Below are 22,841 nucleotides of genomic sequence, written 5' to 3' on the forward strand. Positions count from 1 at the left end.
GCATACAAAATAATGCACTATACGTATATATATATATATATATATATATATATATATATGGTGAGTGTATATGTACAGTTGTACTTCCTGTACACACTGAAGTATTCATATCACTCCCAATATACACTGAGATACCGATATCACTCCCAGTACACACTGAAATACTAATAACATTTCCAGTACACACTGAAGTACTAATATCACTTTCAGTACGCACTGAAATACACTTCCAGTACACACTGAAATACTAATAACACTTCCAGTACACACTGAAGTACCAATATCACTCTCAGTACACACTGAAATACACTTCCAGTACACACTGAAATACTAATAACATTTCCAGTACACACTGAAGTACTAATATCACTCTCAGTACACACTGAAATACACTTCCAGTACACACTGAAATACTAATAACACTCCCAGTACACACTGAAGTACCAATATCACTCTCAGTACACACTGAAGTACTAATAACACTCCCAGTACACACTGAAATACACTTCCAGTACACACTGAAATACTAATAACACTCCCAGTACACACTGAAGTACCAATATCATTCTCAGTACACACTGAAGTACTAATAACACTCCCAGTACACACTGAAATACCAATACTATTTCAAGTATATAGTGATATCACTCTCAGTACACACTGAAGTACTAATAACACTCCCAGTACACACTGAAATACACTTCCAGTACACACTGAAATACTAATAACACTCCCAGTACACACTGAAGTACCAATATCACTCTCAGTACACACTGAAGTACTAATAACACTCCCAGTACACACTGAAATACACTTCCAGTACACACTGAAATACTAATAACACTCCCAGTACACACTGAAGTACCAATATCATTCTCAGTACACACTGAAGTACTAATAACACTCCCAGTACACACTGAAATACACTTCCAGTACACACTGAAATACCAATACTATTTCAAGTATATAGTGATATCGCTCCCAGTATACACTGAAATATTAATATGAATTCTAGGACGTACTAAACTACTAATGTCATTGTCGGTGTATGTTGAGATTTTAATATCACTCCCATTTTATACTGAAGTATTAAAATTATTCTTTTAGTACGTATACTGAGTATTTTAAGAAGGCTTTTCATGTAGTGCAGAGACGCATATCAATAACACACATTTTAGTTCATTTTGATAAAATTTAATATTAGACTACCTTTACACCCCCGGTAAATATAAAATAATAACCATATTACGTATATTAGCCCTGAAGAAGTCACAAAGCGAAACGTTTGTTTAAATAAAAACATGTTATTGTATGTTCATCTGGAGTGTTAAGTTTTTACTTAACTTTTATCAAAATCTGTAAACCCCTTCAGTGTGCACTACATATTGTTAAACACGACATATTATTTCAGTTCAGTATATGCAATACTTTAGTGGTATAGATAGTGTTAAATGTATTGATACCCAGCACTACAGTACAGACGTCATCAGTGTATCGAGATGTTTTTTATACAAATAACCGTTAATTAAAAGTATAACACACCTGATGTAAAGAATAATCACGAGCTATATCACTCTGTATACACGTTCCTTTCTTAGTAATGTTAAAAAAACTTACAGTTTTTAGGTCAACTGTGTTATGTTGTTTATGTCAAATGCTCGATATTCATGTTGATTTGTTAGAAAGGTTTATTTACTTTTTTTTTTTTCATCTTTTTCATAACTTCGGTAATCAACAGCAAAGTAATTCAATCCAGAGATTTTTCTATGACATTGAGATGTGGCCAAAAGCAAGATGAAATTTAACAGGTAGTCTTTCAACTAAGCCTTACGGGACGTGTATTTATTAAGCCTAATAGCTGTACGATTACTATCGTTATAGAGGGAGTGTTTAAGAAGTATTGAGTGATGAATAAATATTAATTATTTTTTGTATTTAGATACATATATATATATTACTTCGGTTTAAAACATAAGGAAAAGTAAATATTTAGTACTGACAAATATCTCTTTTCCTTTGTATAGTCGAAAAAAGTTGAAAATTCGTGTTGGAATGTCAACACTGTTTTGTACTTACTGGCCTACAATACAGTGAAAACGGTCTAATATGCTATTTAAGCTTCTTTTGTTCACATTTCATTTTTACTACTATTGTGGTGATTAGAGAATTACTTCGAGATTGATGAAATAAATAAAGTGTTTTGAAGGTACAGAAAAGTTCGTTTATAGTTCTATAAATTATGTCAATCATTTAACAATGGTTCCCCGTCATTTTTGACAACCATTAATACTAGTAAGTATATATATTGTTGAGTTTCGGTAAAGATGGAAATCAATTTACGTTGGTAAAGTTAGCTGTGTGATCCAAGTGTTAGTGTATAATATGTGTTCAGTTAGAAAAACACAACGAGTCTAGCCGGATGAGTTAAACTTCATTTTGTTTTTACTTTTGATAACTCATGTTCTGTTCTATTGTTCTTTTAAACTGTTCTGTGAATAACATTATATTCTTATTTCGTTTGTGTTGATACGTTAAGCACGTTTAATATTATAATCCAAGCTTATACTTTCCAAACTAATTTGTATCCTGCAACGTTATTGGTTGATAAAAATCACATGATCAAAAAGAACTTATTTAAAAGAGTTTATCTGCAACGTTATTCGTAGATAGGATATCAGATGATCAAAGTGAACTAATCTAGAAGTGTTCAGTCACAGTGTGTCTGGTTGATTGATTGTCAATTTGTTTTAGACAAATAAAGAAAAATTGTAGTAGTTAAATGTTTTGTTGCTGATTTCAAAAAGCTAAAGGTCTGAGCTCGTAATATATCATTACGCATCACAGTTTCAGCTATGTGTGTGTTATGAGAATAACAGTCAAACCCTCCATTTAACGACTATCATTACAATGGTTGCTTTCTTTTTTCTCTCATCAGTTTATGCCTATATTTTAGAGTCATTGACTTTACTGCTTAGTCTATGGCACGCACATGTATTGAAGATATCAAACAGTATATAGATTCTTACACTATACAGGAATATATATGGCTTCACATGATTAAAACGAAACCTACAGCACAAGCCGGTTCTCTAGCTCACAACGTCCCACATCTTTATCACTTTTTGTCTGTCTTAAGACAGATGTGGGACAAAGGATCTTCACAAGAATAAAAAGAATAACAAAAAGATATTTAAAGCGACAAGAAATAATAGAATATAAGACTTAGAGAATTACTTTACTAAACGTAATCAGTGACTTAACTATAATTCCCATCCCATTGAAGATCCGTGTTACTGTATGGATCTTCAATAGTTCTAAATAGATCCACACAGAATCAGGACTTACATTGAAAGATGATATAACTACCACTATATTAATCTACTTAAATAGATCCACATACTAGCAGGTCTTATATAAAAAGGTGATGTAACTACCACTGCTTTAATTTATCATAATATATTTACACAGTAGCAGGTCTTATATATCAAGGTGGTGTAATTACCACTACAGTAATCTACCTAAACAGAACCACACAGTAACAGGTATTATATCGGAAGATTACATAACTACCTTAATATATAACGTACCTACATAGATTCACACAGTAGCAGGTCTGATATAGGAACGTGGTGTAATTACCACTACGGTAATCTACCTAAATAGATCCACACAGTAGCAGGTCTTATACAGGAACGTGGTGTAATTACCACTACGGTAATCTACCTAAATAGATCCACACAGTAGCAGGTCTTATACAGGAACGTGGTGTAATTACCACTACGGTAATCTACCTAAATAGATCCAGAGAGTAGCAGGTCTTATACATGAACGTGGTGTAATTACCACTACAGTAATCTATCTAAATAGATCCACACAGCTACAGGTCTTATACAGGAACGTGGTGTAATTACCACAACGGTAATCTATCTAAATAGATCCACACAGTTACAGGTCTTATACAGGAACGTGGTGTAATTACCACTACGGTGATCTACCTAAATAGATCCATACAGTAGCAGGTCTTATACAGGAACGTGGTGTAATTACCACTACAGTAATCTATCTAAATAGATCCACACAGTTACAGGTCTTATACAGGAACGTGGTGTAATTACCACTACGGTAATCTATCTAAATAGATCCACACAGTTACAGGTCTTATACAGGAACGTGGTGTAATTACCACTACGGTAATCTACCTAAATAGATCCACACAGTAGCAGGTCTTATACAGGAACGTGGTGTAATTACCACTACGGTAATCTACCTAAATAGATCGACACAGTAACAGGAATTGTATAGGAAGGTTACATAACTACCAATCCATTAATCTACCTGAATAACTCCACACAGTAGCAGGTCTTGTATAGGAAGGTTACATAACTACTAATACATTAATCTATGTGAATAGGTCCAGGCAGTAGCAGGTCTTTTATAGGAAGGTGGTGTAATTACCACTACAGTAATCTACCTAAGTAGATTCACACAGTAGCAGGTCTTATATAGAAGGTGGAATAGCTTCCAATACATTAATCTACCTTAATAGATCCACACAGTAGCAGGACTACTACATTAACCTATCTCAGTAGATCCACACAGTAGCAGGACTACTACATTAACCTATCTCAGTAGATCCACACAGTAGCAGGACTACTACATTAAGCTATCTCAGTAGATCTATACAGTAGCAGGACTACTACATTGACCTATCTCAGTAGATCTATACAGTAGCAGGACTACTACATTGACCTATCTCAGTAGATCTATACAGTAGCAGGACTACTACATTAACCTATCTCAGTAGATCCATACAGTAGCAGGACTACTACATTAACCTATCTCAGTAGATCCATACAGTAGCAGGACTACTACATTAACCTATCTCAGTAGATCCACACAGTAGCAGGACTACTACATTAATCTATCTCAGTAGATCCATACAGTAACAGGACTACTACATTAATCTATCTCAGTAGATCCACACAGTAACATGACTACTACATTAACCTATCTCAGTAGATCCACACAGTAGCATGACTACTACATTAACCTATCTCAGTAGATCCATACAGTAGCAGGACTACTACATTAATCTATCTCAGTAGATCCATACAGTAACAGGACTACTACATTAATCTATCTCAGTAGATCCACACAGTAACATGACTACTACATTAACCTATCTCAGTAGATCCACACAGTAGCATGACTACTACATTAACCTATCTCAGTAGATCCATACAGTAGCAGGACTACTACATTAACCTATCTCAGTAGATCCACACAGTAGCAGGACTACTACATTAACCTATCTCAGTAGATCCACACAGTAGCATGACTACTACATTAACCTATCTCAGTAGATCCATACAGTAGCAGGACTACTACATTAACCTATCTCAGTAGATCCACACAGTAGCAGGACTACTACATTAACCCATCTCAGTAGATCCACACAGTAGCAGGACTACTACATTAATTTATCTCAGTAGATCCACACAGTAGCAGAACTACTACATTAACCTATCTCAGTAGATCCACACAGTAGCAGGCCGTAAACACGAAGGTGACATAAGTACCACTACATTAATCTACCTAAATAGATCCATCCACAAAGTACTTTGTGTTAATATTAATTTAGGATGAGTATATATACTTTATATGTTATACATAAGATGTCATATTATATCGGAGTACATGTATTTATATTCTATACGTTTTCAGAATTTAGAAACATATATGTAATTTACAAGTTCTCAGGCTCTATACAGGTATATACAGACATAGTTGACAAGTTTTCAGACTCTGTACTGTACTACTATACTATATTAGTTATTATAGTATAATTACTGTATACTGTAGTGTAACTGTATTAACAAATCTACTGACTATAGGTTGTCTGGTTATTGTACTGTATACCGTGTACCACTTACTGAACAAGATAGTGCAAATGTATTAACAAACTTACGAGCTATAGGTTGTAGGTTGCCTTGTTTATTGTAGTGTCGACTTGTACGAGCTACTGAACAATATATTGGTAACTGTATTAACAAACCAACTAACTATAGGTTTCTTAGTTATTGCACTGTATACTGTGTACACGTCTCTGAACAATATAGTGTAACTGTATTAATAAACCTACTGACTACAGGTTGTAGGTTGTCTGGTTATTGTTCTATGGACTGTGTACAACTTACTGAACAATATATTGTTACAATATATGTAAAAACGGCTGGTATGGATTGAGAAAATTCCATGTTGAGGAGCGAACAACGTTTCAACCTTCTTCGGTCATCGTCAGGTTCACAAAGAAAGAAAGAGGTAACTGACCGATAGATGACCACATGTTTGATGGGGATTGTGTAATTGAGTGTAGGAATATAGAGGGCGTGCTTAGATGTTTGATTATAATTATTAATATAGATATAAACGTGTTCCTTTGTATTGGTTTATTTTGGGCTTGAGTTGTTGTATAAGTAAGGCTTATTTAATTTTGCGTTTGTTTCTTTATTTAGTATTTGAGTATTTTCTATGGTTATGTTGTTTATTTGATTTGCAGTGTTTGAAAACATGTAAAGGTGACTTTTTGTGTTCTTTGAATCTGGTTTCCATTTTTCTACTTGTTTCTCCAATATAGAAGTTGTGGCAGTTATCACATTGTATTTTATAAATAATGTTGGTGTTGTGTTTGTCAGTGTAGTTTTTTACATAGTATAGACCTCAGTTTTGTGTCTGGTTTTTGACTAAATTTTGTAAATGTATTTACAGACCTACTGACTCGATGTTGTAGATTGTTTATCGTCTTGTAGCCTATAAAATGTTCATTAGACAGATCCAAATGAATACCGAAAATTTGAAATGAAACTCTAGATTTTTTGGATTTTTTGACATATTTGTTTCAAATAATAATATTTTTCATTATCTCTTTAAACAGCACAATTATGTCGTTTATTTGCTGATCACCACGTTTTTATTAAGTCAACAAGTCCGATCAGACTGTTCCTTGTAGTTTATTCAACAACTCAGACACCTTGAAAACTAACTGCCATATAAACACTCCTAGTATTACTTTTAGCATGCCTGAGGAGAGGGGCCCAAAGAAACATCTCTGAGCCCGTTGGCTTTTTTCCTGAACATTACACGTGTAAAAGACTTGGCATGCGCAGAAAACCTCCATTGTCGAGTCACCAAGGTGGACCTTCGTTTTCGACAATTGTCGATCTTTCCAGAGGTCCATCTCTACTGTGGGACAAGTTTTATTGGAAGATACAGTCAGAAGAATTAGGATGGTTCCAATAATTCTCACTAGGGGATGATCATGACGTCAGAAATAAGTGGCACATTATCGGTGCCCCAAACAATCACAAAGTACTGTTTGTGTCTAGTGTATGTGAACTGCTATTTACCGTTCTGTGTTCTGATATATCACTGTTTGTGTCTAGTATATGTTAACTGCTATTTACCGTTCTGTGTTCTGATATATCACTGTTTGTGTCTAGTTTATGTTAACCACTATTTACTATTGAGTGTTTTGTGACATCACCCTTTCATTCTACTGTATTTCAACGTGTATTTATTGTTCTGTGTTTTGATATATCACTGTTTGTGTCTAGTTTATGTTAACTTCTATTTACTATTGAGTGTTTTGTGACATCACCCTTTCATTCTACTGTATTTCAACGCGTATTTATTGTTCTGTGTTTTTATATATCACTGTTTGTGTCTAGTTTATGTTAACTCGTATTTACTATTGAGTGTTTTGTGACATAACCCTCACATTCTACTGTATTTCAACGTGTATTTATTGTTCTGTGTTTTTATATATCACTCTTAGTGTCTAGTTTATGTTAACTCGTATTTACTATTGAGTGTTTTGTGACATAACCCTCACATTCTACTGTATTTCAACGTGTATTTATTGTTCTGTGTTTTTATATATCACTGTTTGTGGTCCCCCAGTGGCTCAGCGGTATGTTTGCGGACTTACAACGCTAAAATCCAAGTTTCGAGACCCGTGGTGGGCAGAGCAGAGATAGCCTATTGTGTAGCTTTGTGCTTAATTCAAAAACAACAACGCCATCACTGTTTGTGTCTGCTATATGTCAACCGCAAATTACTGTTCTCTGTTTTAGTATATCAATGTTTGTGTTTGGTATACGTCAACTGCTATTTGCTGTTTTGTGTTTCTATATATCAGTACTTCTGTCTAGTATATATCAACCTATTTACTCTTTTGTGTTTTTCACTGTTTCTGTCCAATATATGTCAACTACTCTTTTCGGTTATGTGTTGCAATTTATCACCGTTTGTGTCTATTATATAGTAACTTCTATTCGCCGTTTTTAGCTTTGATATATCACTGTTTGTATCTATTACATGTCAACCCGATATTTACCGTTATGTATTTTCTTGTAATACTGTTTGTCTCTGTGTTTTGATATATCACCGTTTTTGTCTAGTATACGTCAACATTTATTTACAGTTCTCTGTTTTGATATATCACTATTTGTATTTAGTGTATGTCAACTGTTATTTACCGTTGTATGTCTTTGTATATTACCCTTTGTGTCTACTATATATCAACTACTATTTACTGTTCTGTATGTTGATATATCACTATTTGTATTTAGTGTATGTCAACTGTTATTTACCGTTGTATGTCTTTGTATATTACCCTTTGTGTCTACTATATATCAACTACTATTTACTGTTCTGTATTTTGATATATCACTATTTGTATTTAGTGTATGTCAACTGTTATTTACCGTTGTATGTCTTTGTATATTACCCTTTGTGTCTACTATATATCAACTACTATTTACTGTTCTGTATTTTGATATATCACTATTTGTATTTAGTGTATGTCAACTGTTATTTACCGTTGTATGTCTTTGTATATTACCCTTTGTGTCTACTATATATCAACTAGTATTTACTGTTCTGTATTTTGATATATCACTATTTGTGTGTAACATATGTCAACTGTTATTTACAGCTGGGTATTTCGAAATATTATTATTTGTGTCCAATGTATATCAAGTGCTATTTACCGTTATGTGTTTTTATATATCACTTGTGTGTCTAGTGTATGCCAATCGCTATTTACTTTTGGGTATTTTGATATATCACTGTTTCTGTGTAGTATATGTCAACCGTTCTTTTCAGTGATGTCGAGAAAACCCACTTGTAGAGAAATTTATATGCAAAACGGCTCGTTTGGGTTGAGAAAATATTTTACATAGAAGAGCGAACAACGTTTCGACCTTCTTCGGTCATCGTCAGGTTGTTCGCTCTTCTATGTAAAATATTTTCTCAACCCAAACGAGCCATTTTTGCATATATATTTTAACCGTTCTTTTTGGTTATGTGTTACGATTTATCACCGTTTATGACTGTTGTATAGTAACTTCTATTTACCGTTCTGTCTTTTGATATATCACCGTATGTGTTTAGTATATGTCAACCTCTATTTACTGTTCTATGTTATGTTTGTATATATCTCAGAACGACTAGTATGGGTATTAACACTTTTACTAATTAAACAGAGAACAACGTTTCTACCTTTTTAGACAATTTTCAGGTTAACAAAGAGAGAGCTTGCACGTGACCGTTGCCAAGCGCATGTGTTAAGGACAAGAATGTAAACGTGTATGGGATTATAGGTGGCGTTGCAGTTGGATGTTAGGTTGTTAATTAGTATAGTTTGTTTATTTTTGAATTTCGCACAAAGCTACTCGAGGGCTATCTGTGCTAGCCGTCCCTAATTTAGCAGTGTAAGACTAGAGGGAAGGCACCTAGTCATCACCATCCACCGCCGACTCTTGGGCTACTCTTTTACCAACGAATAGTAGGATTGATCGTACATTATAACGCCCCCCACGGCTGAAAGGGCGAGCATGTTTGGCGCGACGGGGATGCGAACCCGCGACCCTCAGATTACGAGTCGCACGCCTTAAGACACTTGGCCATGCCGGGCCATTTAATTAGTATAGGTATAAAAGTGTTCCTTTATACTGATTTAATTTTGGTTTCAGTTGTTGTATAAGCAGAGCTTCATTGATTTTACCTTTGTTTATGTTTGTTTCTTTATTTAGTATCTGGGAGTTTTTTATGGTTATGTTGTGTTTATTTGACTTGCAGTGTTCGAAAACGTGTGAAGGTGACTTTTTGTGTTCTTTGAATCTGGTTTCCATTTTCTGATTGTTTCTCTAATATAAAAGTTGTAGCAGTTATCACATTGTATTTTATAAATTATGTTAGTGTTGTGTTTGTCAGTGTAGTTTTTACATAGTATAGACTTTAATTTTGTACATGGTTTTTGAATAAATTTGGTTTTTACTGGAATATTGTGTTTTAAGTTTTTCCAAATATTGGTTATTTTTTCACTGATGTCTGAAACATATGGTATGCAGCAGTGTAAGGTTTTGTAGTTTATTGTATCTTGGGATTTATTGTTGTTTGTTTGTCGTTGTCTAGGTGTGTGTGTATAGTTTTTCCAACAGTTTTTTGAGGAAACTTATTGATGTTGTTGAAGTATTGTTTTATTTTGTCTAATTCATCGTTAATTTTATCTGGTGAGCATAGTTTTATAGCTGTGTTTATTTGGTTTCTTAGTATGTTGAGTTTTTCTTTTGTTTCATGTGCTGAGTCCCAAGGAATGTATAATCCAGTATGGGTGATTTTTCTGTGGATTTCTGTTTTGAATTGTATATCAGTTCTTGTGATCTTGAGTTTAATAAATGCTATTTGATTAGTTTTTCCTGTTCACAGGTGAACTTAATGTTGGGGTGTATAGAGTTAACATGGTTGAAATAACTGTGTGTTCTGTAGATGTGAATGTGTATCATCAACATATCTGTACCAGTACAGTGGTGGGTGTAAGGTTGAATTGATCGCTTCTGATTCAATCTGTGTCAGAAAAATGTTGGCTAGAACTGGTGACATGGGATTCCTCATATTTATGCCATTTATTTGAAAGTAGTTTTGGTTATTGAACATAAAGTTAGTTTTGGTGGTAGTGAATTCTATAAGAGTTACTAATTGGTTGCTGGGGATGTGTATCAATGGGTTGAGGTCTTGGATATAAAGTTCTAAAGCTATCCTGCAGATTTCAGTTGTTGGGACTTCAGTGCAGAGGGAGATTACGTCAAAATTGGCCATTAAAGCTTTATGATTTAGTTGATTAAAAGTATATTTATAGTTGAAAGAGCCTTTGAAAAACGAGCCAGCTTATGTTACATATTTAGAAAATGTCCATGTTGTATATTTACCAAGGTTGTACTTAAACATACCCTTCCTTCTACAACATTAACGTAATGTTAACATACCCTTCTTTCTACATCACCAGCTTATGTTACATATTTAGAAAATGTCCAAGTTGTATATTTACTAGGGTTGTACTTAAATAATTCGTAGGTTGACATTATGGGTAGAAGTGGACAATCGGGTTTGTGAGTGCTGTATAGTTGTGGTGTGCGTGAATCGGTCTTTCGTAGGTAAGAATCTCTTTTTTTTCTTCTCAGACTGGGTTGGTTTTTCATCTGTAGTGGTATTTTGTTTAACTGTTTTTTATGTGTTTTTGTTAGATTAGTGTTTAATAGTTTACATTTGTTTGTATCTGATAAGATGTTCATTTTTAATGTATTCATTTGTGTTTATTATAACTTCATCTGCTTTCAGAATTTTGATGTTGTTGTCTTGTTTTAGGTCTTTTATAGAATTAACATCATTTCGTGTGAGGTTGGTTTTTAGTTTTCTGTGAAATTGCGATGATGGTTTTGCGTGAAAATTCTTTGAAAAGTTGTTTAAGATACTGTGCTCAGGTGTTTCGGGAAAACAGAAGTTTTCAGTTCTACCTGGAAAGTTAGGTTGTAGCTTGTTGATGGAATTGTTACCAAAGTTGTCTTCTTTCTTTTGGTTGTTTTCCATTGTTTTGTTGAAGTTTTCAGTTCTACCTGGAAAGTTAGGTTGTAGGTTGTTGATGGAATTGTTACCAAAGTTGTCTTCTTTCTTTTGGTTGTTTTCCATTGTTTTGTTGAAGTTTTCAGTTCTACCTGGAAAGTTAGGTTGTAGGTTGTTGATGGAATTGTTACCAAAGTTGTCTTCTTTCTTTTTTGGTTGTTTTCCATTGTTTTGTTGAAGTTTTCAGTTCTACCTGGAAAGTTAGGTTGTAGGTTGTTGATGGAATTGTTACCAAAGTTGTCTTCTTTCTTTTGGTTGTTTTCCATTGTTTTGTTGAAGTTTTCAGTTCTACCTGGAAAGTTAGGTTGTAGGTTGTTGATGGAATTGTTACCAAAGTTGTCTTCTTTCTTTTGGTTGTTTTCTATTGTTTTGTTGAAGTTTTCAGTTCTACCTGGAAAGTTAGGTTGTAGGTTGTTGATGGAATTGTTACCAAAGTTGTCTTCTTTCTTTTGGTTGTTTTCCATTGTTTTGTTGAAGTTTGCAGTTTGTGTAGAGTGGATCACCAGTCTTCTAGTTAGGTTTTCCAGACAGGCTTTCATTTCGACTTTTTGTTAACCTGAAGATGACCTATGAAGGTCAAAACTTTATTCTCTGCTTTATCAGTAAAAGTGTTAATACCAATTCCAGCTGCCCTGAGATATATCTATACTTCAAGTGGTTTTCTCGTCATCACGAAATATATGCCGTTCTATGTTAAGATACATCACCGCATACGTCTAGTAAATATTAACCGCTATTTACCGTTGTGTGTTGTGATACATCACCGTATATGTCTAGTATATATTAACCGCTATTTACCGTTGTGTGTTGTGATACTTCACCGTATACGTCTAGTAAATATTAACCGCTATTTACCGTTGTGTGTTGTGATACATCACCGCATACGTCTAGTAAATATTAACCGCTATTTACCGTTGTGTGTTGTGATACATCACCGTATATGTCTAGTAAATATTAACCGCTATTTACCGTTGTGTGTTGTGATACATTACCGTATATGTCTAATATATATTAACCGCTATTTACCGGTGTGTGTTGTGATACATCACCGTATATATTAGTATATATTAACCGCTATTTACCGTTGTGTGTTGTGATACATCACCGTATATGTCTAGTATATATTAACCGCTATTTACCGTGGTGTGTTGTGATACATCACCGTATATGTCTAGTATATATTAACCGCTATTTGCCGTTTTGTGTTATGATACATCACCGTATATATCTAGTATATATTAACCGCTATTTACCGTTGTGTGTTGTGATACATCACCGTATATGTCTAGTATATATTAACCGCTATTTACCGTGGTGTGTTGTGATACATCACCGTATATGTCTAGTATATATTAACCGCTATTTACCGTTGTGTGTTGTGATACATCACCGTATATGTCTAGTAAATATTAACCGCTATTTACCGTTGTGTGTTGTGATACATCACCGTATATGTCTAGTATATATTAACCGCTATTTACCGTTGTGTGTTGTGATACATCACCGTATATGTCTAGTAAGTATTAACCGCTATTTACCGGTGTGTGTTATGATACATCACCGTATATATCTAGTATATATTAACCGCTATTTACCGTGGTGTGTTGTGATACATCACCGTATATGTCTAGTATACGTTAACTGTTATTTGCCGTTTTGTTATGATATATACCCATTTGTACCCATTATATTTGAATTGCTATATAATGTGTTTTTTATATATGTGTTTAAGAGTATGTGAACCAGTAGTTATTTTTGTGTAGTTTAATATATCATCGTTTGTCTGCAAGTGTGGTTTATAAGACAGTGAATGTCCTCAAGTACATTACTACCTTATTTATAATATCTGACTAGAGTACGTTGTGTAATAAAAATATTTATAAAACTCACGCATACTCGCTTCAACGGGAATAATCAGCTTTGTTTGTTCTAGTAACCAGCCGTTTTCTAGTACAACAGTTTGTAAACCACTCGCTTATGTGTTTTGTTCTGTATACACTCATAAAGCGACTTATTGAATCTGATTTTGTTATTATTGTAACACTGTTTTCGATTTCCTTGGTTTCTCTTAAGATGGATGAAAATGAAAAGTTGCCAAAGTCATTTTAGTTCATCATCATGATGGTACTACACGACCCGAAACGTTATCTTCTCCATTTTCTATTTTCCAGTTTGTGCACCAAGCACCAAGGGTGTAGACTATACCATTTTTCGGGTAATCTCTGACGCAGTACCGTCTCACTGGACCGGTAGACTATGGTTCATGTACTAGTTAGACACTCCTATCATCTAGAGACGACTCGTTTCTATCACACGTTCGTACGAACGGCTGAGAACAAAGTTGTTGTTTTTCTGTGAAAAGTGAAAGTCAGAGCGGTCGTAGGCAAACCAGATTAAGGTATCATGAATAACACTTTTGTAAGCGATGTTGATTTTCCAGATGTGTGGCAGTTCTTATAACTTATACGAGTTGAGTGAAACATCAGAGCACGTGATGATGGTTCCAGGTCCTTGATATCATGAGTAAATTCAGAAGAATCGTTGAAAAAACAGGCTATAGTTACTTTCCCATAGATATCATAAACAAAGCCCAAGAAGTCGTAGGTCAAGCAGGCTATGTCTCCGGGTCCTTAAATATCACGTGTGAAGCAGGTTATGGCTCCAAGTCTGTAAATATCATGAGTAAAGCAGGTTATGGCTCCAAGTCTGTAAATATCACGTGTGAAGCAGGTTATGGCTCCAAGTCTGTAAATATCACGTGTAAAGCAGGTTATGACTTCAAGTCTGTAAATATCATGAGTAAAGCAGGTTATGGCTACAAGTCTAGAAATATCACGTGTAAAGCATGCTATATCTCCAGGTCCGTAGATGTCATGATTAAAGCAGACTATGTCTCCAGGTCCTTAGATACCATGAGTAAAGTCATAGAAGTCGTAAGCCGAGCAAGTTAAGGTTCCGGGTCGTTTGGTATCATGAATAGAATCACAGTTTAAAAGGAGTCGCACTTTTAGCTGTGTGTATGTAGGGAAAGTTATAACACAATTAGTAAATCATACTGTTCCGATAAGGCTGGCCACGTGCCTTCAGGGGTGAGTTTTTTTAAATTGCTTTAGAAGATACTACTAAATAGGAGAAATCTCAGTCCCAAAGAAAATTAATGTGTGTCTTTAAACATGCCTTCTTGTTATAAATAATTATGACTTCATAATTTAGCGTTCTGTCTGTCGTCAGATAGAAGAATTCTGAAAAATATGGTTAAATCATGCTTATCTTTCATTCACTAGTCACGTGACAGTTTTATTTTATGGATATGATGGCCACACAGAATAGGATATCTTAAAATGTTTTAAGTTTTGTGTTCACTAAGAAAACCATTATTATAAATATTAACGTTCGTGTTGATACTTATGTCTTTTCTCTTGGGGCTAGAGGTTATTACTTCCCAGTTTGTGTTCTCATCCTGCATACAAAACACTTTTAAGAATAACTTTTCACTTTTCCCCTTTTCACTCGTCCTACGTAAAACAGACAAACAGAATTTGGGGCGCTGGCGAGATACGAACTCATCGTGTTTTTATGGTTTTTATTTTTTATGTCAGTCTACAATGCTCTGAAGTAAATACTCTCGTGTACAGACGCTATCTGCAGGCGTTTCGCTGGTTGGTTAGAGCGGTGACTGAAAAAAAACAACCTATTCTCTGGGTTCAGTTTTAGCACGTGGGGTATTAATCGCGAATGTAACATTGTTATTACAGGTACAATAATCTTTCAGTGTAGTTGTTCTGGAATCATTCACGGGCAGAGTGGGCAGACTTCTTCAGCGTGTAATTGTTGCTTTTCCAACACTTAATCACTGTAATCACAGCAATACGCTGTAATGACAGCTGTTTACAGTCTTTGAAAGGACAAACGTTTAGGAGCCCTGATCAACAGGACGGGACACTGAAACGCCTAATTACGGTGTCTGAATGTTTCACTCTTCAGACTGGTCTGAGATTCTGGAAGGTGACAAACACTCTAGAAAACAACCAATGATCAGTAGTCAGAAACGTTTCGATATCAAAGATAGGCTGAACTAAACTTTTAACTTCAAAACCTAACAAATTATATCCAATTCTGAACTAACCACAGTTTGTAAAATCTTAAAGACTAGTTAGGATAGTTTTAAAACAATTATTGAAACTATGTTTTTTGACGCAATGTATTTCGGCTTGTGTTTATAGACCTACGTTATTTGTCACTGTAATTACCTATCTGTTCTAAAACTAGTGCTGAAACTACGCTATTGACGTAATGTATTTCGACTTGTGTTTACAGATCTACGTTGTTTGTCACTTTAATAGTCCTGTTCTAAAACTAGTGTTGAAACTACTTTATTCACGTAATATATATGCAAAAACGGCTTGTTTGGGTTGAGAAAATATTTTACATAGAAGAGCGTAATGTGTATTGTCTTATATTTACAGACATGTGTTATTTATCACTGTAATATCCTTTCTGTTCTTAAACTAGTGTTGAAACTAGGATATTGGCGTAATGTATTTCGGCTTGTGTTTACAGACGCACCATTATTTGTCCGTGTGGCGATGTTAGGCTTAAGTTTCTCATTTAAATCATCCTATACTGTGTCAGCTAAATAAATATATTTTGTGCTCTTCGCAATATTGCAGACGTAAAAAATGTACAGTGTTACAGAGTCAGAATAATGACGTTAAATCGAAAGAAAACTGTTATAACAACAAATCTGTAAACCTCTGAAATTTGAATCTTTCACGTCATGTAATAGGAGAATGACGTCATAAATATAAGACTAGTTAGTGTTAACGGTTGATCTGATTAATGTATGCTAATACCGTTAACTGATATGTATAATAAAGTGAAACGTTTATAGTCTTACCTACTGTAAATCATGTTGCTTCACTACTTTTCAGTTAATTAACAGATCTGTTTATTAACAAACTAGAACGATGATTTCCCTGTGATTTACTAACTAGAGTAATCGAACCATGAATTATTGAGCTGAAAGACCACAAAACCAGGGGAGTGTAGTCTTATTGAATAAGACGACATGTAATGTGTATAACTTTGTAATAACTACAGATAATAATTATCAAAATGGGTTTAAAATTCGCAAACAGTTGAAAGCTGGACCGATCTTGTATTCAGAACAGAATCTTACAGGAGATTTACCTAATTAATTAAAATGAGTTTAAAAACTACCAAATTTGGTATTTTGTTATCTATACGTTGTGTAAACCGAATAAATCTCATTGTCCTTACAGTATTACTGCAGAGTGAAATGGGTGACGCTTGTTTTTCGATTATCGTTTGAAGGTACATTTTATTTTTTTCTTATTATTATTTAATCGTATTCTAGTGTCGGTAGTTCAGGGATGACTGACGTTAAAAATGTGGGACATTGTTCACCCTCCAGGCAGACAGGTTTTGTTTGTGGGGCATGCGTATTACTGTGGACCATTCATGAGATGTATCGAGGAAGTATACTGTTTACTCACCGAAATAAAACAAAAAGCTTAGAAAACACAAAATACAGATGGTAACGTTGACATTACAATAAACACATAACTACAGGTTACAACGTTAAGTAGACAGTAATCACGTGTACAGAACTACAGGTTATAACGTTAAATAGGTAGTAACCACGTGTACAGAACTACAGGTTATAACGTTAAGTAGGTAGTAATCACATGTACACGAACTACAGGTTATAACGTTAAATAGGTAGTAACCACGTGTACAGAACTACAGGTTATAACGTTAAGTAAACAGTAATCACGTGTACACGAACTACAGGTTATAACGTTAAGTAAACAGTAATCACGTGTACAGAACTACAGGTTATAACGTTAAGCAAACAGTAATCACGTGTACAGAACTACAGGTTATAACGTTAAGTAGACAGTAACCACGTGTACAGAACTACAGGTTATAACGTTAAATAGGTAGTAACCACGTGTACAGAACTACAGGTTATAACGTTAAGTAGACAGTAATCACGTGTACACGAACAACAGGTTATAACGTTAAGTTGACAGTAACCACGTGTACAGAACTACAGGTTATAACGTTAAGTAAACAGTAATCACGTGTACACGAACTACAGGTTATAACGTTAAATAGGCAGTAATCACGTGTACATTGTTTTTTTATTTGTTTGTTTGTTTGTTTTTGAATTTCGCACAAAGCTACTCGAGGGCTATCTGTGCTAGCCGTCCCTAATTTAGCAGTGTAAGACTAGAAGAAAGGCAGCTAGTCATCACCACCCACCGCCAACTCTTGGGTTACTCTTTTACCAACGAATAGTGGGATTGACCGTCACATAATAACGCCCCCGCGGCTGAAAGGGCGTGCATATTTAGCGCGACGGGGATGCGAACCTGCGACCCTCAGATTACGAGTCGCACGCCTTAACACTCTTGGCCATGCCGGGCCATCACGTGTACACGAACTGTAGGTTATAACGTTAAGTAGATAGTAATCACGTGTACACGAACTACAGGTTATAACGTTAAGTAAACAGTAATCACATGTACATTGTTTTTGTCGGTGGTGTATGTTTATATTTTTACACATTATTAATGTTTATAGACATCCCAGTGGTCAAACCATCCATTCGACAGAAAGTAGTACATTTTTAAACCTTTAGAGATGCCGTTATATAAACCCACTCGTGGTCAACATAGAGCGTTATATATGAACAAGAGCTGTTATAACACAATATTCAGTGTTTATAGCTTTACAGTGTTAGGTGAGTAGTGTTAACATAAGGATCTGTATTTGGTTTCAGTGGATATTGAGTTCAAAGCTGCACAATAGAATTCTCGAAACCAAAATACCGCCCCAAGTCGATTCCAGGTTTTCTCGACACTTAGCTGTATCTCATCGTGGAGAGTATAAAAGGTTTATACTCTAACTTATGATCCTATAGCAACCCAGTGATACGTAGGCGAAGTTACAATGCTAGAAACCAGGTTATTATACCTGTGGTAGGCAGAGCATTGATGGCCTTTTCAGCCGCAGAAGAGTTATAACCTTCCAATCAATCCAAACTATTAGTAGGTAAAAGTAGATCCGGAGTTTGGAATGGGTGATGATAATTAGCTGCTTTCCCTCTAGTCTTCCACTGCTAAATCCGGAACGGCTAATGTAATCTTTCACTGCTAAATCCGGAACGGCTAATGTAATCTTTCACTGCTAAATTCGGAACGGCTAATGTAATCTTTCACTGCTAAATTCGGAACGGCTAATGCAGTGCGAAGTGTCTTTAATAATTACGATCTTACTTGTTGCAAAAGATGCAAACATTTTGGTTATGACCGTATGAACATGTTTACAGAAGTCAGGTAGCTTTTGTAAACATATATAGTGAATCTTAACAAATATCTAACTTCTCATGAAGTAACTTATCGTATTTTGATATGTATTTAAGATAAAGCAGAAACTGATTCAACAAATAATTGACTAATTTCTGTGTTTCAGCATCCAAGATTGACTAAAAGATCGAGAGAATTTATTGAAGACCTCAAGGATCCTTCAGAACCAGAAAAACACAGAAAGAACCCTCGACACAAAGATGTTCCCTTCCAAGGGTCTTTATGTAGCACCCAAGAGGAAGAGAAAGACATCCCAAGCTTTTCTGTCCAGATAGTACAACAGTTTACCAAAGTTCCACATTCCCAGACGATCCAGACAAACGTTACCGTTAAGGCTGTACCACCCACAAAAGGAACTCAAAGTCTCCACTGCCCAGTCACTTGTCCTCTTCAGAAAATCTAAGCACTCTAGGTAACAGTCCCTCTTGTAGTTCTGTTGGAACTAACGTGAACTACAAAGAAAGTAACTCTTCAGCAGTAGAAGATCGATTAATTAATTCCCTTCCCTCTTTTGGCTTCCCAGAAGAGTCCAATAATGATGTAATCCATCCAGATGTGCTAAAAGACCTCATTGATGACGTGCTTACCAACGAAAGTCCTTCCGGTTTAATAAAAGACATTGATTTTGATGACAGTGTTAGTAGCAGTGAGAATAAACGAGTTAAGACAAACGCTGACGTCAATGGTTTGACAATGAACATGGGGAAAGATCTGAACAAGACTTCTCCACTTCAGGGGCATTTCCCTCCTCCTCCAAACGGGCACTACACTTCTCCTCACTCGCCAATCTCTTCCTCACTCTTCAGTCCTCCAGTAACCACAGGCTTTCTTTCCTCAATGTCCAGTGGCTTTAGGCTAAGTCTTGATTTTAAGCTCACTGAACCAAGTCCAGCTGCTCTGACTCTAAAACAGATGGCTGAACAACATCAAAGCATGCAACAGAAACAACAACAACAATTCGGGATGGACTGTGGTTTCCCTCACTCTCGGTACCCCTTTAGAAGGGATGGTTTCCAGAATACATTAGCCTCTGGAAGAACCACTTTTCTCAATGGCCCTACTTCTAACATGAACAGTCTACAGAATAGCCACGCTAATGACATACTCTCTCCAGGGATGTCCACTTTTGGTGCGAGAACCAATGGAGGTATTTTTAAGGAGGAAGGTGGGAGTTCTGGGGTATACGATGTAAGACCTGTGACTGACTTAGATGTGCGAATAAAAGAGTCGGATCTTCCCCTGCACAAACCACCTGGATTGATTCAAAGGTGTCACGTCAATGGTCCAGACCAGAGACATGTTGCCCCTACTTCTGTGAGTTATGGTGCTACACGACCTTTATCCCATTTCACCGATCCCGGAGTTGGGAGAACAGCCAGTTTGAGTCCTCAGTCATCACCTTATTTTCAAGGACAGAGTCCTCGGGTAATACAACAGTACAGCTCACCCGTTCCTAGATCCCCATCCGCCCCTAGTTTACAGCTTTCTCAAAGTCAACAACTTCGATTCTCTCCCGGCAGTCAGCAACTACAGGTAGGCGGGAATGTTTATCAAAATAACTCAGGAATTCTTCTGTAAGTTGATAGGACAAGTAACAATAGCAAACAACAAAGCTACAATTACTTATGATCCAAACAAACCAGTATGAATCATATCAACAAGCTTGCTATAGAACACATTACGAAATTTGAAATTTGCTTAAACAGATTCAGTAGCATTCTTATTATTTAATGTAAAGAACGATCGATAATTAACAGCTGTAATATCAATAACGTAGAATGATTTATTATTTGTTACAAAGTTGATAATGACAGACGTTGTTACATGTAAACGGAATTTAATATTTCTTACAAAGCTGGTAATTACAGACATTGTTACATTAAATAGAAATTAATATTTCTCACAAAGCTCGTAACGATAGAGGTTGTTACATATAAACGGAATTTAATATTTTTACAAAGTTTGTAATGATAGACGTTGTTATGTGTAAATAGAAATTAATATTTCTTACAAAGTTAGTAGTGATAGACGTTGTTATGTGTAAATAGAAATTAATATTTCTTACAAAGTTAGTAGTGATAAACGTTGTTATGTGTAAATAGAAATTAATATTTCTTACAAAGTGGGTAATGATAGACGTTGTTATGTATAAATAGAAATTAATATTTCTTACAAAGTTAGTTATGATAGACGTTGTTATGTATAAATAGAAATTAATATTTCTTACAAAGTTAGTTATGATAGACGTTGTTATGTATAAATAGAAATTAATATTTCTTACAAAGTTGGTTATTACAGACATTGTTATGTCTAAACGGGTGGTCCATCTAGTCCTAAATATTAGGACCAGTCCAGGCTCAATATTTAAAACATGTTACCATACTGGTTACCAGGAGGGCATGGTAACTCCATATAAAACCTTTTTCAGATCTTTGAGTCTGAAATGACGTGAATCTGACGATATATTTGTTTATTATCCATAACTTACACTAGATCTACAACTAAGCTTCTACACGAAGAATGACGTTTCCTCTCATACACCACGTGATGTGTCTTCTCATGATAATTAATAACAGAATTTAAATTAAAACCATGTTTTATTATGTGCAGTATACACCACCAGAGGGTCACTTGAAACCATGATTTGTTCAACATTTTTTACGTATTACTACAGGTTCGGATAAACCATTATGTGTTTTTATGCTCTACGTACTACCATGGGTTGAGGTGAAACCATGAACTGTGTCTAGAGTTATATATATATATATACAACCACACATTGAGTCAAAACCATGATTTGCCTTTATGCTCTACGTACAACCATTGGTTGAGTCAAAACCATGAACTATGTCTGGGGTTATATAGATATACAACCATAGGTTGAGATTAAACCATGAACTGTGTCTAGGGTTGTGTAGATGCAGAACCATAGGTTGAGTCTAATCCATGATGTGTTCTTATGATTTACACACCACCATGGGTTGATTTATAACCATGAACTGTGTCTAGGGTTATATATATACAACCACATGTTGAGTGAAAAGCATGACGTGTTTTATGCTCTACGTACTACCATGGATTGAGTGGAAACCATGAAATGTGTTTCGAGTTACATATATATATATATACTGCTGGCCAAAATCTTAAGGCCAATGAACATAAAGAGAAAATACGCATTTTACGTTGTTAGACTCAACCACTTATTTGAGTAGAGCTTCGAAAGATGAAAATAAGAAAAGGGAAAATAAAAAAAACCTTTTTTAACATTTAATAGGGAAAATGTGAACACTATGAAATTGGCCTAAATACTAGCTGGTCAAGAGTTTGAAACTCTATTGAAACGAAGAGTTAATCAGTAAACACGTAACGAAATTTAGTTATTTATGTTCAAGCATTAGCGTTGTCAACATCTCCTACTGACATCTTCTGTGTTACATTAGGTAAAAACATGGCACAGGCTAAAAAGTTGACAGAGTTTGAACGTGG

At 35.2% G+C, this 22,841-nt stretch overlaps 1 protein-coding gene across 1 annotated transcript in view; it reads left to right on the forward strand.

The window, feature by feature from the left end:
- Nucleotides 1-19,758, forward strand: part of LOC143230256 (uncharacterized) — a 28,286-nt gene extending 8,528 nt beyond the window's left edge. The window contains exon 2 of the mRNA XM_076463470.1: nt 19,462-19,758. Within this exon, the coding sequence (XP_076319585.1) occupies nt 19,462-19,758 (297 nt within the window). The remainder of the gene's footprint in view (nt 1-19,461) is intronic.
- The last annotated feature ends 3,083 nt before the right edge of the window (nt 19,759-22,841 follow it).

This window comes from Tachypleus tridentatus, chromosome 10 (genome assembly GCF_004210375.1).
Source record: "Tachypleus tridentatus isolate NWPU-2018 chromosome 10, ASM421037v1, whole genome shotgun sequence".
NCBI lineage: Eukaryota > Metazoa > Arthropoda > Merostomata > Xiphosura > Limulidae > Tachypleus > Tachypleus tridentatus.